The sequence below is a fragment of the Tachypleus tridentatus genome, unplaced genomic scaffold, assembly GCF_004210375.1.
Source record: "Tachypleus tridentatus isolate NWPU-2018 unplaced genomic scaffold, ASM421037v1 Hic_cluster_2, whole genome shotgun sequence".
Lineage (NCBI taxonomy): Eukaryota > Metazoa > Arthropoda > Merostomata > Xiphosura > Limulidae > Tachypleus > Tachypleus tridentatus.
The window spans coordinates 39243184-39266384 of record NW_027467782.1 but is presented as its reverse complement, the minus strand read 5'-3'; the positions used below and the strand labels follow the sequence as shown (position 1 = coordinate 39266384).

The window sequence follows — 23201 nt, the reverse complement described above, 5'->3', positions numbered from 1 at the left end:
GTAAGACTAAAGGGAAGGCAGCTAGTCATCACCACCCACCGCCAACTCTTGGGCTACTCTTTTAGCAACGAATAGTGGGATTGACCGTCACATTATACACCCCCACGGCTGGGAGGGTGAGCATGTTTAGCGCGACGCGGGCGCGAACATCTCTGTTATTTCTCTAAATCTTAATTGCTGTTAACGACACATCTTTTATCAGTAAAGTTATGCTTCTAATCTTTACTTTGTTCCACAGATTTATTTGATAATACTACTACCCTAACCCTGATTCTTCTGCGTACGCGAGTTAAATAGAACCAGTCGGTGGTTTCTGAACTACTGCATTACACGTGTACAAGAGTGTAGTTTAAGTAAATATGACACCTAACGTAACATTTAAGCGTTATTAATGGTAATGTTGGCCATGTAAATTAAAATATTACGTAACAATAATTCTGGTCATGTAAATTATGTACTGTATTTGAAGTTTTTATGAACTGCATTTTCGTGGAGTTTAGGATTATATGAGATTTCATTAATATATTTTAAACGTGTGGTAAAAGTTTGGTGAAACGGAGAGCGCCTAGAGACAACAGTTGGTTCGTTTCGTGATACATAGATAACGTACCCTCTTTTGTCTCTGTACTGGTAGTTTCGTTAATAATATTAGCTATAGTATCTAATTATATTACTTGTTAAATATTTATTTATTAGTAAATTTTAGTTATAGATTTTGTTTCGCATTATCAACTTAATATACGTATTTAGGACTAACCTGAATCTCCTAGGCTGGTCTAGCCTCTTGAGATGTTATTGAGATTAAGGCCGAAAATAATACTTCTTATAAAAAAAAAGAACGTTAGAAAAAGACATTTAATTATCTATACTTATTAAAAGGGTTATTTGTTGTTGTTTTTTTAGAATCACTCTAAGTAGGTAGCTTGCTTTGATCTTAAGTCAATATTAATGTAATTTGTACAACAAAGCTATTGTATGTATTATTAATAACTATTAGCTTGTGTGTACCTCTTGATGTACTTTTAAAGTTACATTTCACATTATGTGCAAGTTATTCAGTAGTTTAATTAATACCTTACGTCTAGTCCATTTAAGTGGTTTAACTGCTCGTGTGTAAATTAAATACAATGACTTTGTGTAATTTATAATAATTTAATCACTTACGTATACCTTCCAAGTTGAAGATGTTTTACCACTTATCAAATTTGTGTGATAGATGTAAGTAGTAATCTAAGAATATTTTAAACTTTGTAGAATTTAAAAGAAAATTGTTATTACCCACTGGTATTTAATATAAGGAATGAAAATACAGCCATTAATTCATTTATATAAGCCTTCAAAGTATTATTTTAAAATACCTTAAGATACACAAAGAACAACACAACTCTGAAGGATGCGTTTTGATTTCTAGTGTCTTACTAAAATATTTTCATCATTATTCAAAGTATGTCTGATTCGTAAGCATTTTGAGTCTTGAGTTATTTTATTTACAGGACTGGTTATGTAAAACTACATTATTCCTCAAAATGTACGAGCAAAACTGAATGTTCATAGAATGTCTCCTACTACATTGCAGTCTGTTTTCAGTAAGGATGCACCACTCAAACTTTACTACTTGATAGGTTGAGGTAAGTAGTTGAGAATAATACGAATCTTATTTTATTTATTTGTTGTGCCTTGCTACGATGGGTTTAGTTTTAAACCATAGCTACGTGACGTCTTTAATTAAGTAGTACTATATAAATTACTCAATTTAGCTCTTGTTACATGGAGCTTAAACATCATACTGCTATTGTTCAAGCAGTTTCAACATCATTATTATTACCGAAACCAAAGGTAGACTGAGGTTATGTTTGCATCCATGTGTGTGTGTGTGTTTATCAGCAATATTTCTCGAAAACATTTGGGTAGATTTGAACGAAAGTTAGTATACAATTGGACTATGACCCAACTCAGAAGTGATTAATATTTGGAGGGCCGATGTCAAAGATAACAGCGAGTTCACGAAAAAAATCATATTTGTTACCATGGAGACCGATTTTGTACACTACTTTTGTTTTATATCTTATTTAAAAACGAACGGATTTGTTGAAACTTTGTAATCATGTAGAATATCATTACTTTTTGGTGTTGAAAACGACAAACATTCAGACACATTTTCAAATGTTTCAAGGATTAAATATGGTCAACGCCATTCAGGTACTGGTATTATTATTTAAAAAATCAATATTATTGTTTTATTATTGACTGAGTTAAAGGTATTGCGTTGAGCAGGTTACAAAATCGTAGTTTAGAATGCACTTGATTACTGATAAATTTAACGCCATCCTTTTGTTTCACTTTAAAACATCCTGTACCGAGTTAGTAACATTGTTAGCACTTGGTTGAATGAGGCCTTACAACAATAACGTTATTTAAACAAACCTGTTTCTAAACGATACAAAACATGGAAACTTACCAACTTGTCGGGATCAATATAAACCAGTGAACTAAATATTTAGTTTGTGAGTTATTTTTTATACAAGCATGATCATGTTTTGTTTATAACAAGAAGCCTTGACTATACCATTTCTTTCCAACCTGAGAATAAAAGATTTAGTCTCAATTGTTAAGTTGGTTAAGAATAACGATATGGATGTCAGATATATAAAAATTATTAAGAATGGATATATGAAGTTCAAATAGCAAGACGATGAAGAATATAGATCTTGGTGAGAAGTGGTCGGTAATACAATGAATAATAGGGATTTGGGTGTCAAATAGTTAGCAAGACGATTAAAAATAGAGACGTGGATATCAAGCAGTCAAGATAATGCAAAATGGAGATCTGATAGTTAGAAAAGAGGTGAACAATAAATATTTGGTTGCCAGATAGTTAGTGAGACGATGAAGAATAAAGATGTGGATGTCAAACAGTTAGAAAGTTAGAATAATGATGTGGAAATCAGATAGTTATAACAATATGAAGAATAGACATATGAAGTTCAAATAGCAAGACGATGAAAAATACAGTACTGTGGTCTTTAATACAATGTATAATAGGGATTTGGGTGTTGTATAGAAAGAAGGACAAAAATAGAGATTTGTGTGTCAAATAGTTAACAAGACGATAAATAATAGAAATATGGATATCAAACAGTTAAAACAGAGTTGAAGAATAAAAATATAGAATCCAGATAGTTATAAAGATATGAATAATAGATATATTGATTTGATATAGCAAAACGAAGAACAATAGAGATGTGGATGGGAAGTTGTGAGTAACATAACAAAGAATAGAGATCTGGGTATTAAACACATAAAAGGACAAGAATAAACATTTCAGTGTCAAATAGTTAGGAAGACGAGGAAGAATAGAGATCTGCATATCAAATAATTAAAAAGTTGTATGTCAGATAGTTATAAAATTATCAAGCATAGATTTGTGACGTTGAAATAGCAAGACGATGTCAAACAGTCGTTAAGATAATGCAAAATGGAGATCTAAAGAATTAATAGTTAGAAAAGAGGTGAAGAATAAAGATATTGAAGCCACATAGTTATAAAGATATGAATAATAGACATATGAATATCAAATTGCAAGGATAAAAATAGTTTGTTTGTTTTGGAATTTCGCACAAAGCTACTCGAGGGCTATCTGTGCTAGCCGTCCCTAATTTAGCAGTGTAAGACTAGAGGGAAGGCAGTTAGTCATCACCACCCACCGCCAACTCTTGGGCTACTCTTTTACCAACGAATAGTGGGATTGACCGTCACATTATACACCCCCCACGGCTGGGAGGGCGAGCATGTTTTAGCGCGACGCGGGCTCGAACCCGCGACCCTCGGATTACGAGTCGCACACCTTACGCGCTTGGCCATGCCAGGCCTTTCCCATTGCTACCCCTCACTTATCAGTTTTATTTTTATATATCATTTCCTTCTTTTTTGGCTTACGTCACTTTGTTACAACAACTGATTCAAGAGTGTAGTTACACTTGAAACGAATACAAACTGTGAAGAAAGGCAACAATAAAGTGGAACCACAATATTACTGAATATTTGCATATAGTAACTATGGAGACCAGACATTAAAATAAAAGCCGAACTTTGAGAAGAAAGAACAAAATTTTATAGCAAAAAATTACCCACCTTACATTTCATAGGTATTTCGACCAGTACAATTTGTAGGTATAAAGTTTTGTATGAATATTTTAATTGTATATTCACATAAGATGATTCTAAAAATCTCAATTAAATTCTTGAAATAAGAAACAAAAGTCAGACAACTAGTAACATTCATTTTACTCTGCAACCTGTGAGGCTCAGCAATTAGAGTTAACAAGTACTGGGCTGTTTCAGATAGCGTCGTACTGAAAACTTTAGAAAATGTGTAATTTTCTAAGACAAAAATATTATTTTATACAGTAATTAATGCAGTGGAAAACTGTTCTCATTGTGTGAAGCAAACATTATTTTTGGTCTATTAAGTGTGTTATCGTTTATTTATAAATTAAGAGTTGTGTAACTTCTTTCCTTAAAATTATATTTACAAATTACATCAATAAATATATAAGCAGATTTAGTCCTAGTGAAAGTCTGGTTCTTGTTATGAGGTCAGAACTTTAAAACTCTGTTCTTTCATTAACAAAGGTTTGTCGTACGTATCGTAATTATCATCAGTCAAATGTCCACGATATTTTTCTTTCTAAGTTCCATCAGGTATCTTTAGAATGTTTCCTCACGTTGGATGATAATGAATAGGCTTTGATAAGGAATTTAAAAGTGGTAGAGTTGTCAAGAATAACGACCATTTTGATCAAGTAATTATTTTAGTTGAGAATAACATTGTTATTGTCGGACGATGTAACATAAATATTTTTATTTAATGATAGTTCTTTTAAAAGATTTATTCAGGGCTTAAATGGTAAGGACGAACATTAGAGCTAAAATCATAAGAAGTAGAAAAGGCAGATTTCATTATTTTCGTCATGAAAAATTATTGATTCGACAAAGAGTTACTTTGTCTTTCACAAGAAGGTCCTTTAGGTGTCTGTATTGTGATTTAAAAGTGTAAACTATGTTAGGTACATAGAGTTTACGTGGTGGAAGAGAGAACTGAAGACCTTTAGCTATCACTGATTTACACTGATTATTTGTGTTATAATTACATAGGTTAACAATCTGGTCGCCAGGATGAAACTAGGAATGAATGCTGTAATCAACACTGGTATCAATGATTCTAAGGTTAGTACAGTAGACTTTAAACTTTTTCAGTAAATTTTATGTTCTGTTGACGTTTGGTTCGAAATTCTTGATCCAAACTTTTACTCCACCAAACATGCTCACCCTTTATGATGTGTGTTAGGGAGGGAGAATATTGTTAGGGTCAGTCTCACTATTCGTTTATGAAAGAGTGGTTAGTGGATGGTGATGACTAGGTACATCTATTCTTTGTTTGTTTTTTGTTTTTGTTTGTTTTGAATTTCGCACAAAGCTACTCGAGGGCTATCTGTGCTAGCCGTCCCTAATTTAGTAGTGTAAGACTAGAGGGAAGGCAGCAAGTCATCACCACTCACCGCCAACTCTTGGACTACTCTTTTACCAACAAATAGTATGATTGACCGTAACATTATAACGCCCCACGGATGAAAGGGCGAACATGTTTGGTACGACAGGGATTCGAACCCGCAATCCTCAGATTACGAGACGCACGCTTTAACACGTTTGGCCATGCCAGGCCTCTATTCTTTCACTGCTGAATTACGGACGGCTAGCATAGATAGCCCTTGTGTAACTTTAAGCCAAATTTAAAACAAACTCCACCAAAACATGCTCACCCTTTATGATGTGTGTGGGGGGGAGGGAGAACATTGTTAGGGTCAATCTCACTATTCGTTTGTGAAAGAGTGGTTAGTGGATGGTGATGATGAGGTACCTCTATTCTTTCACTGCTGAATTACATACGACTAGCGTTGATAGCCCTCGTGTAGCTTCAGCCCAATGTAAATCAAAGCAACAGTATCTTCAGACAAATCTGATAATCTAACAACTTTTGAACATTTTGGTTTGGTTCTTTAAAGTGGAGATACTTTGGATTCACGTTTCGAAGAATGCATTCTGAAGAAAAGCAAATTTCAAGGTTGATGATTAATGGTATAACTATATTGAAGATGAAGAAATAGATTCATACAACAGAAGGGAACAGAGATAAAGTTTTCAATATTTTACAGATTCAGTATTTAAAGCAAAAAAATAAAAAATCTTGATAATGAGAAACCTACTTCAGATAAAATGTATATCAGAATGGCTGGTATGGGTACTAACACTTTTACTGAGAAGGAGAGAAAAACATTTCGACCTTCCAAGATCATCTTCAGGTGAAGAAAGAGAGAGTTCGCAAGTGGCCGTTGCTGGACATATGTCTCAGGGACGATGGTATAAACCAGTGGTGCACAAACGTTTAGAGTCAGGGGCCACAAAAAGTGAAGATTAAAATTGTCCCACAGTTGTTTGACACAAGATGGACATCACATTTAAGAACACACAAATGACGATTACATTAAAGTGTTTGCACATTATTCTGAGAAATGTTACAATACGTCAACTGTCACAAAGTCAATGCGATGGATGGTGCTGCATGTCATCTACGAACTCAGAAATGTCCAGCTTGATGCTTGACGTTGAAAGACGCAAGATTGCTTCCAGATGATCATCAGTCAGCTGATTGCGAGTGTTGTTTTATTCAGTTTCATATACGAGAAAGCCTGTTCACAGGTGGTGTGGACAAGTGCGTTCTCTTTCAGATTAGCAAATGTATCAGGCAACGTTTTGTAGAAGTCAAGCAAACTGTTTTCTCGGTAAATAGCACGCAGTTCATCAGATGCTTCGAGATCAGTAAGTTAAAGCTGATATTCTGCTGAAAAGTCATCCACTGACACACTGAACGGATCAGCAAAAAGTTTCATCAACAATCTGCATTGGTCAAAGTCGTGAGTGAAACCGTGAGTTGAAGGATTGGATCAAAGTATCTAGCTTCCCAACATAAACTTGTGTGTCAATGTCCTGATTCTTCTGTAGCTGTGACTGAAAAGTGGGAAAGTGCACGAAGTTGCCTGATGTTGTTTGCTGCCAGAATAACTGCAACTTTGTCCTGAAAGCTGAGGCGTAATTTGCAAGCTGACAGACAAGCTGATCTTTGCCTTGCAACTTCAAATTCAGATCATTCAAGTGTTGTGTCATGTCGACCAGAAAGGTCAAATCAGCTTACTATGTTGGATTAATCAACTCCAATAATCTTCTGAGCATCTTCCCTCGACTCAGCCAGCGTACTTCACAGTGATACACAAGGTCACCATAGTCTTAATAAATTTTTTCAAGAAGACTTTGAAACTGACTGTGCTTGAGCCCTCGTGATTTGATGAATTTAATGGTTTTCGTCACTAACGCCATCAGTGCCTGAAAACGAAGTTCTTTAATGCACAGGTTCTGTTGGTGAATAATGCAGTGCAACTTCACCAACTATTTGTTCTGCTTTCCTCAATGCTTCATCAACAGTGCTACCAGCCCGCTACTTTCTCCGGTCATGGCTGGTGCTCCATCAGTTGTCACACTTACCAGTTTCGTGAAATCCAATGAAACACTACTATACTACTGTCTCCTCGAACAGAGCAGACCCAGTTGTCTGACCCTTCATGGAACCTTGCTGATTTGTTCCTCTGTGATATCAAACGATGACGACACACCATGAAAAAAAAACTAGTAGCTGTGCTGTTGAACTGATGTCAGTCGACTCGTCTGCTGCTAAAGAGAAGTAGACAAAGTTGGCTGCTTTATTTGAAAGCGGTCTTGTCACATCTGCTGAGAGGTGTGAAATTCTTCACTGAACTGTCGTGCGATTCAAAGCCACCATCTGTAGCTTGCGGACTGCTTCCGGACACAACTTTTCCGATACAGTAATCATGCATTGCTTAACAAAATAACCATCAATGAACGGTTGGCCAGATTTCGCTATCATCAACGAAATATCGTAACTGACCTCACATGCTGCACCTAAATCTGCTGACTGCTTTGAGAAAACGTTCTGCGACTGCCGCAGAGATTCTATTCGAGCTGTTCGTTCATCAGTGACTACGTTGTGGAAATCTTTATGCTTCGACTCATAATGACACTTTATATTGAATACCTTCGCCACTGCTACTGTCGAATGACACAGCAGACAAATCACGTTCTTCTGTTCTTAAAGAAAACAGTACTGTGCAGTACAATCATCATGAAACTGCCGGTTTTCGTCATCAACTTTTCTTTTACGATTAGCTACCATTTTTGTGACGAAATAATATCAAAATAGGGCTCGTAAGTAAATCTCGAAGAACAATTGGAACGCGTGAGATTTCGTAATTAAGGAAATATTACGTCATTAAGCCAAAGATTAAATGCCTATGCATTAACGAGATTTTTTTATTAAATTTTCTTTATTGCTCGACACAAATATGGAACCATCAAGTGTCTAATCTAATGCATATTCTTCTATAGCGCTTAATCTTCGCGAATTCTAAGTGCGCGAACTCTCTATGTTTGAGTTTCCTATTGGACATTGCGGGCCTGATTTTGTGCACCACTGACATAAACAGATACGGAAAGTTATTTACCCGTTGATAAAATAAAACGTGGTTATTTTGCTGTCGAAACAAGGGTAAACTGCTATCTGCAGTGTCGTGCATAGAAACAACAAAAACCACAAGAAGGTCTTTCCCGAATTTTAGTTAAGCTATAGCTAGCAGAAAGGCCGAATTTACACCCTGAACTGGTCTCGCGGGCAGATTGAAATTTTTACTATGTGACTAAGTATCGGGAATGTATTGCTCGTGCTAACTAGACACTGCTAGACAGATCACAGCCAAAAGGAGCTTGCTTGATCGATGTTCATAGGTGTCCGCGACACACACTTCAAAACCCCAGTCGTAATGTTTGTCTGCTCATTCTGTCATTGTTAATTTGTTATGTTACTTAATAGCATTACATACAAAGTAAGTTTTATGTGTGTAAAAACGGCTCGTTTGGGTTGAGAAAATATTTTACGTAGAGGAGCGAACAACGTGGTCAGCTTCCGGTCAGTTACCTCTTTCTTTCTTTGTGAACCTGACGATGACCGAACTAGCCGTTTTTACATATATATTTCTCTACAAGTGGGTTTTCTCGATATCATTAAAGTAAGTTTTACTTTGCAGGTAACATGTTTACCAAACAAATGAAGACAACATGTACTACTCAGTGCACCTCTTTATTGAATCACTAAATGCCAGCACAAATATATATTATGTACACTGAAAGTTTGCCAAATTTCATACAGATACATAAGTCGTATCAATACAGTCCTCTCGAGTTCTTCATGGTAGGTACTCGGATGTTACTCTTTTACCAATACATTTTAATATTTAGTGTTTGAATTAATTAAATACAGAAACAGATAAGGAAAGTTATTCAACCATTGATGAAACAAAACATGCTTATTGTACTGTCAAAACAAGGGCAAACTGCTATCTGCAGTGTCGTGTATGGAAGCGTCATTAACCACGAGAAGGTCTCCCCCCCTGGTACATCTGTAAAACATACATATCGTGTTGATTTATTTACTGATACCGCTCAACAACATGCATGCCTGGTTCACTAAATTACCCTGTACAACTGAACAACACAGACACCGGGTTCACTAAATTACCCTGTACAAGTGAACAACACAGACCTGGTTCACCCCTGGTTCACTAAATTACCCTGTACAACTGAACAACATAGATACCTGGTTCACTAAATTACCCTGTACAACTGAACAACACAGATACCTGGTTCACTAAATTACCCTGTACAACTGAACAACATAGATACCTGGTTCACTAAATTACCCTGTACAACAGAACAACAGAGATACCTGGTTCACTAAATTACCCTGTACAACTGAACAACGTAGATACCTGGTTCACTAAATTACCCTGTACAACTGAACAACATAGATACCTGGTTCACTAAATTACCCTGTACAACTGAACAACGTAGATACCTGGTTCACTAAATTACCATGTACAACTGAACAACGTAGATACCTGGTTCACTAAATTACCCTGTACAACTGAACAACATAGATACCTGGTTCACTAAATTACCCTGTACAACAGAACAACAGAGATACCTGGTTCACTAAATTACCCTGTACAACTGAACAACATAGATACCTGGTTCACTAAATTACCCTGTACAACTGAACAACAAAGATACCTGGTTCACTAAATTACCCTGTACAACTGAACAACATAGATACCTGGTTCACTAAATTACCCTGTACAACTGAACAACAGAGATACCTGGTTCACTAAATTACCCTGTACAACTGAACAACATAGATACCTGGTTCACTAAATTACCCTGTACAACTGAACAACAAAGATACCTGGTTCACTAAATTACCCTGTACAACTGAACAACATAGATACCTGGTTCACTAAATTACCCTGTACAACTGAACAACAGAGATACCTGGTTCACTAAATTACCCTGTACAACTGAACAACGTAGATACCTGGTTCACTAAATTACCCTGTACAACTGAACAACACAGATACCTGGTTCACTAAATTACCCTGTACAACTGAACATCATACATGCCCAGTTGACTACTTCACTGGTACAACTGAACATCATACAACTTTAAATAATAATTATGAATCTGTACGAACAATTTTACTCACATATACTATAGACTTTATAATTTTGTGAGATGTGAGAAACCAATCGAAACTTTCATGTTTCTTTATATGTGAAGTCTGACAAGATTCCCCAGTATACAATTTACCTGTTGTTTTTAACCCTTAATCCCAGAGCCTATGGGCGTATTTTTAACAATAGATAATTTACCTATTGGTTTTTTAACTTCTAATCCCAAATTCTGTTGTTGTATTTGTTATCTAATTCTCATTTCTTGACATAGTAAATACTCAAGCCTCGTTTTTTGTACAATTTTCTTAGAGGTTTACTTTTGACAGACTTTTTATCTCATCCTTTTATATTGTTACAGAATTCGATATCAACACCAATCAGTGAAGACTGACTTTGAAAGCAGCTGTAGACAATATTTGATTGGACAGAGAACATTATGTACTGCTTGTTTTATATATACTGTGAACAGTGGTGTCTGTCCATCAGTTCATCTGTCTCCTGTTTATAACGGCTTCACTTCTCATGTTGAGTGTGAAAAGCTATGGATGAAGTCAAAGTACAACATTAACTTCTTAAATATCAGTAGAACAGGTATGAATAATGTTAACAACAAACAGGATATTCTACACTAACTTGTTATGAATTAATAACACTATGTATCAGAATTTGAAATGTGACATAACGGTTTGTTATTGTTAAATTGTTCTTAGCAGAACACTTACTATACAAACATAGAAAATCAAAACTCATGTAACACCCTTACTCTAGAGTATCACACAATCTTACAATTAGTCTTTAGTCACTGCTACACGAGGGCTATTTGCGCTAGTCGGCCATAATGTAGCAGAAAGACCAGACATCGCTACCAACCGCCAATTCTTGGTCTACTATTTTATCAACGAATAGTGGGATTGACTGTAATATTATAATGTCCTCATGGCTGAATGGTCGATCATGTTTGGCGTGGCGTGGAGAAGTACACCGGACTTTTGTACCATTTGCTGGTGTATAACTCATCACATACAAACATGGATCACCATTAGGTTCCTCGACTCAAATCACTACAAGTTGGTGTATATATAAATAATTTACGTAGGTTCTCATACACTTTCTCACTCAATTATCACGATAACTGTATTTATATATACACATATATATGTATGTACATAGTTGTAGATGGACGAGAATTTAAATAGAAATGTTGTTGGTTGTTTTTTTTTAGGGTAACACTGTCTTCTCAGTCAACGTTGTACGAATGTTGATGACGAAGCTACATATGGATAATTCCACAGAAACTGCGCATGTCAGGTAGATATTAGTGGTTGTCTTATTTAATAACAAACTCAGCGATGGTAAAACCTATTTTAAAATTTGAAGAAAAATAAACATATGAGTATCTAGAAAACTATGGGAAAATATCAGTATATTTAGTGAAGTAATTGTTGTATTTTTTACTTTATAAGTAATTCTATCTTTCTAAAAGTAGTGACACAGAAATTCAAAAATGTTCTGGTGTTTGTCCTGTTTTGAATTATTAAGATTTTTATTGATTACATCAATTACCACTCCTCAACATATTTCACACCTGAACATTGATAATAAAACTGTAAACAGTTTCAGGTTTGATTTGTTTTCTTTTAATCAATAGCTTAACCTTTTAATGTACTTCTGTACATCAGAATTCCCAGATGTTGAGTGATTTATAGAACTGTGCATTCTTAAAAAACACATTAACTCATTACAATAAAATTTATATCAGGCTGTGACTGTTATACAAGATTAAATATTAAAATAAATAGATACAGCTTAAAGGATTTACCGGAGTTTTCAAAATCTATAAAATAAAAATTAGTCGTAGAATCACTAGAAACAAAAGTCCACGAAACGTATTAGGGATTTTATTGGAAAGAAATGTAAACAGCTTTCCAAAGGAAAATAAATGTCAGAAGAGAATAAATAACTGTTTTTATAGGAAAGTCATCAAAGCTACTGCGCTTCTTTTCCGTTTACTCGGAATCACTTATCTTCTGCATCAGTCCTCATGACGATACTCACCTAGAGAGGGAGTACATGGTAACTAACGCCTTGTTGTAGTCCTCCAAGTAAGTATTTCAAGTCTGATTTTATATGAACGGGGAAAACAGAAAAATGTGGGTGTGGTTCTTACTGGCCATAAATCTGTTATTTTCACATCGCTTCCAAGTCCTTGACAGTGCTGGATATTAAACCTTACGGTCCGTCCAGTTACTATTATTTCTGTATCTTACACAGTTAGGACTGGCATGGCTTAGCGCGTTAAGGCGTGTGCTTCGTAATCTTAGGGTCGCGGGGTCGCGCCAAACATGCTCGCCCTCCCAGCCGTGGGGGCGTTATAATGTGACGGTCAATCCCACTATTCGTTGGTAAAAGAGTAGCCCAAGAGTTGGCGGTGGGTAGTGATGACTAGCTGCCTTCCCTCTAGTCTTACACTGCTAAATTAGGGACGGCTAGCACAGATAGCCCTCGAGTAGCTTTGTGCGAAATTCCAAAACAAAGAAACAAAAAATCTTACACAGTTCGTAAGTTTGTGTGTGTGTTTTCTTACAGGAAAGCCACATCGGGCTGTCTGCTGAGCCCGCTGAGGGGAATAGAATCCATGAATTTAGCGTTGTAAATCCTAGACTTTCCGCTGTACCAGCGGGGGAGTTTGAAAACTGTCTGACAGAATATTTATTAATCATTTCTCTAATATGTCAATGTATGTATAATCACAACTATCTGGCTATAATTCTTAAGCCTCCTGAACTGACTAAAAGAACAACAGTGGGAAATTATCATTACTTAAACTTAAGTCAAATTATTTACCGACAAACTAACTCAGTGTAACATCTGAACTGGTCATCACCAACCACTGCCTAATCTTGGGCTACTCCTTTACTTACGAATAGTGTTATTGAAGGTCACATAATGACACCTCAACGTCTGAAAGAGCGGCCACGTATAGTAACTAAGGAGACAAGATATTAAAATGAGAACCGAACTGTGCGAAGAAAAAACAAAATTTTATGGAAGAAAGTTTCTCACACTGCTGTTCATGGGTACTTCGTCCAGCACAATTTGTAGGTATAACGTTTTCTATAAATATTTTAATTGTATATTCCCATGGAAACATTTTATACATCTGAATTAAATTCTTAAAATAAGAAACAAAAGTTAGACAATTAGTAAGTAACATTCACTTTACTCCACAACCAGTGAGAAGCCTAGTAAATAATGTTAGCAAATACTTGTCTGTTTTCAATAACGTCGTGTTGAAAAGTTTAGAAAAATTGAACATTTTCTATAAAAAAAAGAGAGAATCTTTTTACGACACGTACTGCATGGGAAAGGTTTTCGGACTGTTCTAATATACACTATACTTTATTATCTGTTAAATGTGGTACCGTTTTTAAAAAAAAGATATAATCAAATCTTCAGGTTTAGTCCCAGTGAAGGTAGGGCTCTTGTTATACGAAGAGTACTTAATATTCATTTCTATGGAAAAACAAACGCTTGTTGTTTGTATCATAGTTACTTTTAAAATTATCCGAATTTAGAATGTTAAAGTGAGAATTTTTATAGATTTTTCTTTATAGAGACATTTGATAAATAGTGACACACTGTATTTATTATTTCGGTCAAATAGACACAGATATGCACGTCATGTCGTTTATGTAATAGTGAGATTAGAAAATATAACTTAATTAATTTTTTATATTGGATTTACCTAAAATATATATCCTGAATGTTATATAATGCTGCAATTGTTAATATGTAGCGTAAAATATCTTACATATTCCACATTCACTATTTAAAGCAAAACAAAAATAATACATTATTTCTACCTAAATAACTAAAATACATTGCTGAAATAACAATTATTTAATCAAAACTAAAATATATCGAAAGTTAATTACTAAAAATAAAAAAAAAATCTTCATATATTAAATGGAACGATTTTAATGAAGACCACATGATATTTGGTGTTGGTTAAAGTTGTTTGATGTAGATGGTTTCTTTAAGTATAAATTCCAGATCAGTATCATCCCCACAAAGAATATTTATATTTTATCGTTCGTGTCCTGTTTCTTCACATGTTAGCGTATAAACGAAAACCATGTGTCACCGAACATTTCTGTGTGTTTTCATGAACAATCCCGTATTTTATTAGTTCTTACTACTAGATGGCGTTCGGCTTTCTCAGTACATCAGGCCATGCAGTTTTCTTGGGTGAAAATATGGACAAGCCCTGAACAAAGATAAATTTGGATGTCTTTAGTCAGAAGAATTCCCTTCTGTATGATATGGGGTTAAACTTAATCTGGAACTAAAACATAATTTGTGAGTTATAAAAAGCGGTTACCTATCACCATATTGATCTGTATTTTTTATCCTATTTTTAACTTAACTGTTTTTTTTATCCAACACGAACTTGTAAGCACCTTTGACATGTTGTGTGCACACCCACATATCATATTTTAAACTTTAAGTAAAACATAATTATAAATGTATACTAACAGTTTTATTCATAAATACTTTAGACTTTATAATTATGAATCATTCATTCAGTGTATGTCAAGAATTAAAACCAATCCAGATTTCATGTTTGTTTAAATGTGAACGAGTTTCTCCAGTAGACAACCAACCTATTGATTTTTGACTCCAAATCCTATGATTGTAGTTGTTAACTAATTATCATTTCTTCACATACTAATTACTCATGTCTTGTTTTTCGTACAATTTTCTTAGTGGTTTACTTTCTGCAATCTTTTTATCTTACTTTTTTTATGATATTACAGAATTTGACCTGAACAACGACCACGACTTGTGAGTAACTTTCAGATGTAGAGTGCACACGTTTATATTAAATATTAAACTGTAAGCAAGAAATAATTCTAAAGCTGTATGAACAGTTTTACTCAGAAATACTTTGTAATTTATAATTTTGTGACATCCATTGAGTGTTAAGTCACAAAGAAAAAAGGAAATCCAATCCAGATTGGACAGAGAACGTTATCTACTACGTTTTATACAACATACTGTGAACCGTGGTGTCCGTTCATCTGTCTCCTGTTTATGTTGAGAATGAAAAGCTACACCAACGTGTTATAAATTAATAACACTGATTCACACATCAACATGTGACGTAACGGTATGTTATTGTTGAGTGGTTCTTAACATGACTGAATCATTACTTCTTGTAGTTGTTGGTATAAGGAATATAGGTTCAGAAAGTTTGATTAATAACAACAAAATTTACCAATCATTCAAATTAATATAGAATTTTGTCTAATGAACAATTAATTTTATGTTTAAGGACATTAAAGTCATTTATTCTGTTTCGTATTATATCTGAGATGATTACCAACTTTAGGTTCCAATTACATACAGATAATTTGAACACATTTAATCCTAGCATTTCGTTACCATTATATAACAAATACTATGCTTCATATATTTTAATATAATTCATTCCCCATATGGTACAGCACTTATTGTACAGAGTTACAACGTAAAAATCATGGTTTAAATTATTATCAGTTAACAGATAGCCAGATATGGCTTTACTACAGAAATAAGACACACATCATATAATTTAATTTTATTTAATGTTATACTTGGAAAAATGTTTATTTCACAATATATTTTTCAACAAATTATTGACTAATATTTTTATTCAGATATTTTGTACTCGATATAAAGTTAATAGTCGTGATTTTATTTAAATATTGATTTCAGATATTATTACATTATTATTTGTCATGTAAAAGGTTGAGTTTTGTTTACATAGTTGTATTCATAGTTAATGGTTTGTTTTGATTTACAGAATTCTACCGAATATACTGCAGCATAATTATCTGAGATAACTTGAAATTACTGGTTCAAGTGTTAATGGAAACTATAAGAAGAAACGAAGGAGAAAAGATATTTCTGTTTGTCTGCCACATTAATTGGTTGAATTCAGAGTATTAGAAATGTTTGATTGGCAGACACAAACTTTATTTTGGAAGGACAATGTAATAAGATTCGCAAAATGTTTTTTTAGGCATCATTTTGAAAAATATTTAAAACTATATACTCATAGAAGATTATACCAGATTATTGTACATAGTCTAAAATATCTAGTTTCATACTATTTTCGATAGAATATCTTTTTGTTCTCACATAACAGCTATTATTGTTCAGTGCAGCCTTCAATATGCGAAAATATTTTTGGTTCCACTAGCCTTGAAAATCTCATCTACCGCACGTTTCAACAATGGTTCGTCTGCGTTGTAGCATGTAAATAAACAAGCACAACGCTTCACTGAAACATACTCTACTATCAAAGCTGGAAGCTGGCTTCCTATTTACTGTAGAACACAATCTTCAAAGTTGACAGAAAAGAAGTACCAGAAGTGTGAGGAGAGTAAAGTATCAATGGGAAATATATTTTCACTGTAAGAAAACATCAACTTTGACTCGATATCTTACCTAAAAATAACAGGAATCACATTGAGAAGCTCATATTGACTTGGTGGAGGAACCTAGATGAGCAGTCCTCGGAAAGTGTCCACAAGATGCCCTCGGAGTGTGACTTCTCTTCTTGGAGGAACGCACTTGTGGGATAACGTGTAAATAATTAGGTACACTATTTTTCCTATCTTGAAAGTACGGGTCACGACGCTGGGTGTAAAATGACATTTTAAACTGTAGATATCCGGGCTGATCCACCTTCTTTCCCATGTTGGGGGGAGGGACATCTTAGCAGATACAGTACATATAAAGTTGTCCATCTTTTTTTCCCATGGTAGAGTGGGGAACATCTTAGTAAACACAATACATATAAATTAGTCCACCTTCTTTCCCATGGTAGAGTGGGAAAAAAAGATGGACAACTTTATATGTACTGTATCTGCTAAGATGCCCTCGGAGTGTGACTTCTCTTCTTGGAGGAACGCACTTGTGGGATAACGTGTAAATAATTAGGTACACTATTTTTCCTATCTTGAAAGTACGGGTCACGACGCTGGGTGTAAAATGACATTTTAAACTGTAGATATCCGGGCTGATCCACCTTCTTTCCCATGTTGGGGGGAGGGACATCTTAGCAGATACAGTACATATAAAGTTGTCCATCTTTTTTTCCCATGGTAGAGTGGGTACATCTTAGTAAACACAATACATATAAATTAGTCCACCTTCTTTCCCATGGTAGAGTGGGGAGCATCTTAGTAAACACAATATATATAAATTAGTCCACCTTCTTTCCCATGGTAGAGTGGGGAGCATCTTAATAAACACAATAGATATAAATTAGTCCACCTTCTTTCCCATGGTAGAGTGGAGAGTATCTTAGTAAACACAATACATATAAATTAGTCCACCTTCTTTCCCATGGTAGAGTGGGGAGCATCTTAGCAAACACAACACATATAAATTAGTCTACCTTCCTTCCCATGGTAGAGTGGGGAACATCATAGTAAACACAATACATATAAATTAGTCCACCTTTCTTCCCATGGTAGAGTGGGGAACATCATAGTAAACACAATACATATAAATTAGTCCACCTTCCTTCCCATGGTAGAGTGGGGAACATCACAGTAAACACAATACATATAAATTAGTCCACCTTCTTTCTCATGGTAGAGTGGGGAGCATCTTAGTAAATACAATACATATAAATTAGTCCACCTTCTTTCTCATGGTAGAGTCAGGAGCATCTTAGTAAACACAATAGATATAAATTAGTCCACCTTCTTTCCCATGACAGAGTGGGGAGCATCATAGTAATCGCAATACATATAAATTAGTCCACCTTCTTTCCCATGATAGGGTGGAGAGCATCATAGTAAACACAATACATATAAATTAGTCCACCTTCTTTCCCACGGTAGAGTGGGGAGTATCTTAGTAAACACAATACATATAAATTAGTCTACCTTCCTTCCCATGGTAGAGTGGGGAACATCATAGTAAACACAATACATATAAATTAGTCCACCTTCCTTCCCATGGTAGAGTGGGGAGCATCTCAGTAAACACAATACATATAATCAGTGTTGTCGAGAAACCCACTTGTAGAGAAATATATATGCAAAAACGGCTCGTTTGGGTTGAGAAGATATTTTACATAAAAGAGCGAACAACGTTTCGACCTTCTTCGGTCATCGTCAGGTTCACAAAGAAAGAGGTAACTGACCGGAAGCTGACCACATGTTTCAAAGGAATTGTGTAACTGAAAGTTGGAATGTAGAGGGCGGTGTTAGATGTTTGAATATATAATTTTATTTATTTTATTATATTAATATAGGTATAAAGGCGTTCCTTTATATTCGTTTATTTTGGGTTTTAGTTGTTGTATAAGTAAGGCTTTTTTAATTTTGCGTTTGTTTATGTTTGTTTCTTTATTTAGTATTTGAGTGTTTTCTATCGTTATGTTGTGTTTATTTGACTTGCAGTGTTCGAAAACGTGTGAAGGTGACTTTTTGTGTTCTGTGAATCTGGTTTCCATTTTTCTACTTGTCTCTCCAATATAGAAGTCGTGGCAGTTATCACATTCTATTTTATAAATAATGTTGGTGTGGTGTTTGTCAGTGTAGTTTTTACATAGTATAGACCTCAGTTTTGTGCGTTGTTTTTGAATAAATTTGGTATTAACTAGAATGTCGTATTTTGTTACTAGTTTTTGCCAAATGTTGGTTATTTGTTTGCTGATGTCAGGAATATATGGTATACAGCAGTATATGGTTTCGTGATTTTTTGATTCGTGAGATGTGTTTACTTTAGTTGGTTGATTTTGCTTTCTGTCTAGGTGTTTGCGTATAATGTTTTCTACGGTTTGTGGAGGAAACTTATTGATGTTTATGAAATATTGTTTTATTTTGTCTGATTCATCGTTAATTTTATCTGGTGATCATCGGTTTTTGGCTGAGTTTATTTGGTTTTTTAGTATGTTGAGTTTTTATTTTGTTTCATGTGCTGAGTCCCAAGGAATGTATAGTCCAGTATGGGTGATTTTTCGGTGGATTTCTGTTTGGAATTGTGTGTCGGTTCTTGTAATTTTGAGGTTAAGAAATGATATTTGATTGCTTTCTTCCTGTTCATTGCGTTCTTCCTGTCTATACTATGTAAAAACTACATTGACAAACACCACAAAAACGTTATTTATAAAATACAATGTGATAACTGCCACGACTTCTATATTGGAGAAGCAATTAGAAAAATGGAAATCAGATTAAAAGAACATAAAAAGTCACCTTCACTCGTTTTCGAACACTGCAAGTCAAATAAACACAACATAACCATAGAAAACACACAAATACTAAATAAAGAAACAAACATAAACAAACGCAAAATTAAAGAAGCCTTACTTATACAACAACGTAAACCCAAAATAAACCAATATAAAGGAACGCCTTTATACCTATATTAAATGTAATAAAATAAAATTATATTATATATTCAAACATCTAACACCGCCCACTACATTCCGACACCCAGTTACACAACCCCTTTCAAAGATGTGGTCAGCTTTCTGTCAGTTACCTCTTTCTTCATGAACCTGACGATGACAGAAGAAGGTCGAAACGTTGTTCGCTCTTCTATGTAAAATATTTTCTCAACCCAAACGAGCCGTTTTGCATATATATTACAATTCATATAAAGTAGTCCACCTTCTTTCCCATGGTAGAGTGGGGAGCATCTTAGTAAACACAATACATATAAATTAGTCATATAAAGTAGTCCACCTTCTTTCCCATGGTAGAGTGGGGAGCATCTTAGTAAACACAATATATATAAATTAGTCCACCTTCTTTCCCATGATTGGGTGGGGAGCATTCTTCTCAACGCGATACATCTAAACGGGTTCACCTCTTTACTATGATAGGGTGGGAAACATCCGAGCTAAAACATTACATCTAAAGTGGTCCACCCTCTTTCTCATGATTGGGTGGGGGGCATCCTAGCCAAACAATACATCTAAACTGGTCCACCTCCTTTCCATACCAGATCTCCAAAGAACCAGCCTGCAGGAGATGGTATGAATGAAGTTTCTCGGCCGACTGGTATATTCATTGGCTGCTACAGCTCCTTCTGAAACAAGATAAACCTTTTAACACAGTTAAGATGTCTTCTCTGTTCGTTTACCTTAGAGTTTTTGTCTTTAAACAATTGCCATCTTGGCTCATGAGATTTCTCATAGTTCAGCATGCGTCTTCCAACAATCTTAGAAAACTAACTTCCTATTTTCTCGTTCTCTCTGTGGTATTTAAAATTTGTTTTGTAGATTTACTCGTTTTTAATAACAGAGATTTGCTTTGTTTCTCGAATTACATTTTTTTTCTATTTATTAACGTAGAAGTCCATTTTCTCTTTAATAATGAAATTTCATGAGTTGAGCAGTATAGAGGGAGCTATTAAACAATAACATCATTATTCATTAATAAGAATCACGTGAGTTCAGATTGAAGTTTCCTAAAAAACTAGTGTCACGCAGATACTCAAGACATATGTTCACAGAAGATATAATCTCTGTGTGAAATGGTAAGTGTCTAATGGAAACACATTTTCATGTAAGAAAATGTTAACTTTTTCCAAAACCAGATGTCTTCTGAACTAATCAGTTGGAAATAATAAAATGGGGGTTTCAATCTTCATCTCTACATTTGACACAATAGTTTTATGACGTGTTAAAATTTTTCCTTCTTGTTTTTACTTTAACGTTTTTCATGCTGTTTATTACTTTTTATTTTGTACAGTTATTAAGTAATTGCAGTTTCAAAATTCACTCCATTTAAACACGAATCTTAAATTTCGTGTTACTGTTCATACACTTTTCACCTGGGATATTTTTCAACACATTTCTCAATCGGTCTGAATTTTCTTTCTTTTCGTTTAGATTGATGCAGTCTTAATCTGTCTCCTAGTGAAGTAATTTCTTTACTGGAGGTAATAGCTGTAATGGAAGTCCTTATGCCTTTGAGTCACACTCACTTTCACATCTGTTACTGAGTATAACAGAATCAATGGAACCTGGTATCCATTACTCAATACCTATAAGATCCTACAGTGTGTTCTTTCAATACCCAAGTGTTCTGATAGTTATCTAATCAGTGAAATACTCAACCTCTGTACACATTTACCACCCATCTCAGAAAGAACAGTCATAACTTTTTTGGTCTCCAATACCACATCGTTTTGCTTAGATAGTAAATTAATTCTATTTAGTTAGACCAAGTTACTTATATATGTTTCCTTCTCAAGGTTTTATACGTCACTCAGTCCACACCTGCATCTGTCCTTTTGATAACACATTTATGGCCAGCTCAAACTTAATTTCCAGTCCTTATCCTTCACAAAATACCCCCTCTAAGTACTTCCCCTTAAATATCACTCATTCATCAGACTCGGTGTCAAATTATCATTCCACTATCACCACTCTCCGGTTTCAAACGTGGCTTTTGGATTAACTGTACATGTAGCTTATTTACTTTTCATTTCTATATATCATTTTTCCTATACTATACTACACTAGAGAATGTTATAACTGTACAATCTCCTGCTGGTTAGTTTGTGGTAAAACTGGTTTTAGAAAAGTACTGGACCAACCAAATAGTATTAGTTGGTTAAGACACCCCTGTCATATCTTTTTCAAAAGGTTGATTCCAAGGTGGTCTGGTATAGAAAGGAGACAGACTGGTCTAGATGCACTGTTTTGGCTAGGCCATGGGAAAGGTGGACCAACCATCATATCTACAACTAAGGATGCCATCCTCTTTTGACACCCAGTTTAGTGAAACGTACTGTCAACGTGGGCGAAGACTTTATCTGGTTATGAGCGTTGTCCCACATGTGTTTTCCTCTGGGTTGGGATGTTGCACTCCAATAGAGATGCATTTGGACACTTTCCGAAGGGTGCTCATCACTGTTTCCTCAACCAAGTCAGTGTGAGTTTAGGTAAGATATCGACTCACACTTCTGGTACTTCTTTTCTGGGAAGCGGCTGCGACAGTAGAAGTAGTCACGTTCCTGTTGAAATCTTGGGTAGGTGGAACTAGTGTAGGCAGAAACTGAACAGTAAAGCCATCTTATGAGAAGTGGTATCTATCGGAAATATATTTAGGGTGTATAAGAAATATTAAGTTTTCATAAATTCACAATCAACGTACAATAACTTTTTTTAAAGAAATATAGACACTACAGATGAAAAGCAAAGCTGAAAATTGACATTACCAAAACTGTATTCAAATTTTATGTGTGTATTCTAGTGTATATATAAATAACTATAGATAAACGTATTTATTGGTCCTTCTGTTTGTAAGTTCAAATGTAGAATTATTTGGTTTTCTTTATACAAAATACCCTCATAACTTATCAGAGTGTTTAACCTGTAAAGGCAGATCGCAGATATAATGACACATTTAAATGAAATAACAGTAATATCTGATTCTATGTAGTCCAAAACATCAATTATGGTAAGGATATTGTTGAAACATGTTATTCAGAAG

General features: G+C 34.8%; 1 protein-coding gene and 1 long non-coding RNA gene across 3 annotated transcripts; one reads left to right on the top strand and one right to left on the bottom strand.

Moving 5' to 3' along the window:
• Positions 1-1536: 1536 nt before the first annotated feature.
• On the top strand, positions 1537-9341 carry LOC143242544 (uncharacterized). Its single transcript, XR_013022896.1, has 3 exons — positions 1537-1628; positions 5155-5226; positions 9210-9341. It is a non-coding gene; the product is annotated as an uncharacterized LOC143242544 (long non-coding RNA).
• A 6713-nt stretch (positions 9342-16054) lies between these two features.
• Positions 16055-22983, bottom strand: LOC143242843 (uncharacterized). 2 transcript variants are annotated; one of them, XR_013023330.1, is made up of 2 exons: positions 22498-22983; positions 16055-17855 (listed from the first exon to the last, which is right to left on the bottom strand). XR_013023330.1 is itself a non-coding variant. In XM_076486443.1 (2 exons), exons 1-2 carry the CDS (start codon positions 22588-22590, stop codon positions 17235-17237), a joined length of 372 nt encoding a protein of 123 aa, XP_076342558.1. In that variant the 5' UTR covers positions 22591-22983; the 3' UTR covers positions 16055-17234. The 2 variants fall into 2 exon arrangements, 1 of the variants encoding a protein (XP_076342558.1); XM_076486443.1 differs by having other exon boundaries at positions 16055-17513.
• Positions 22984-23201: the final 218 nt, after the last annotated feature.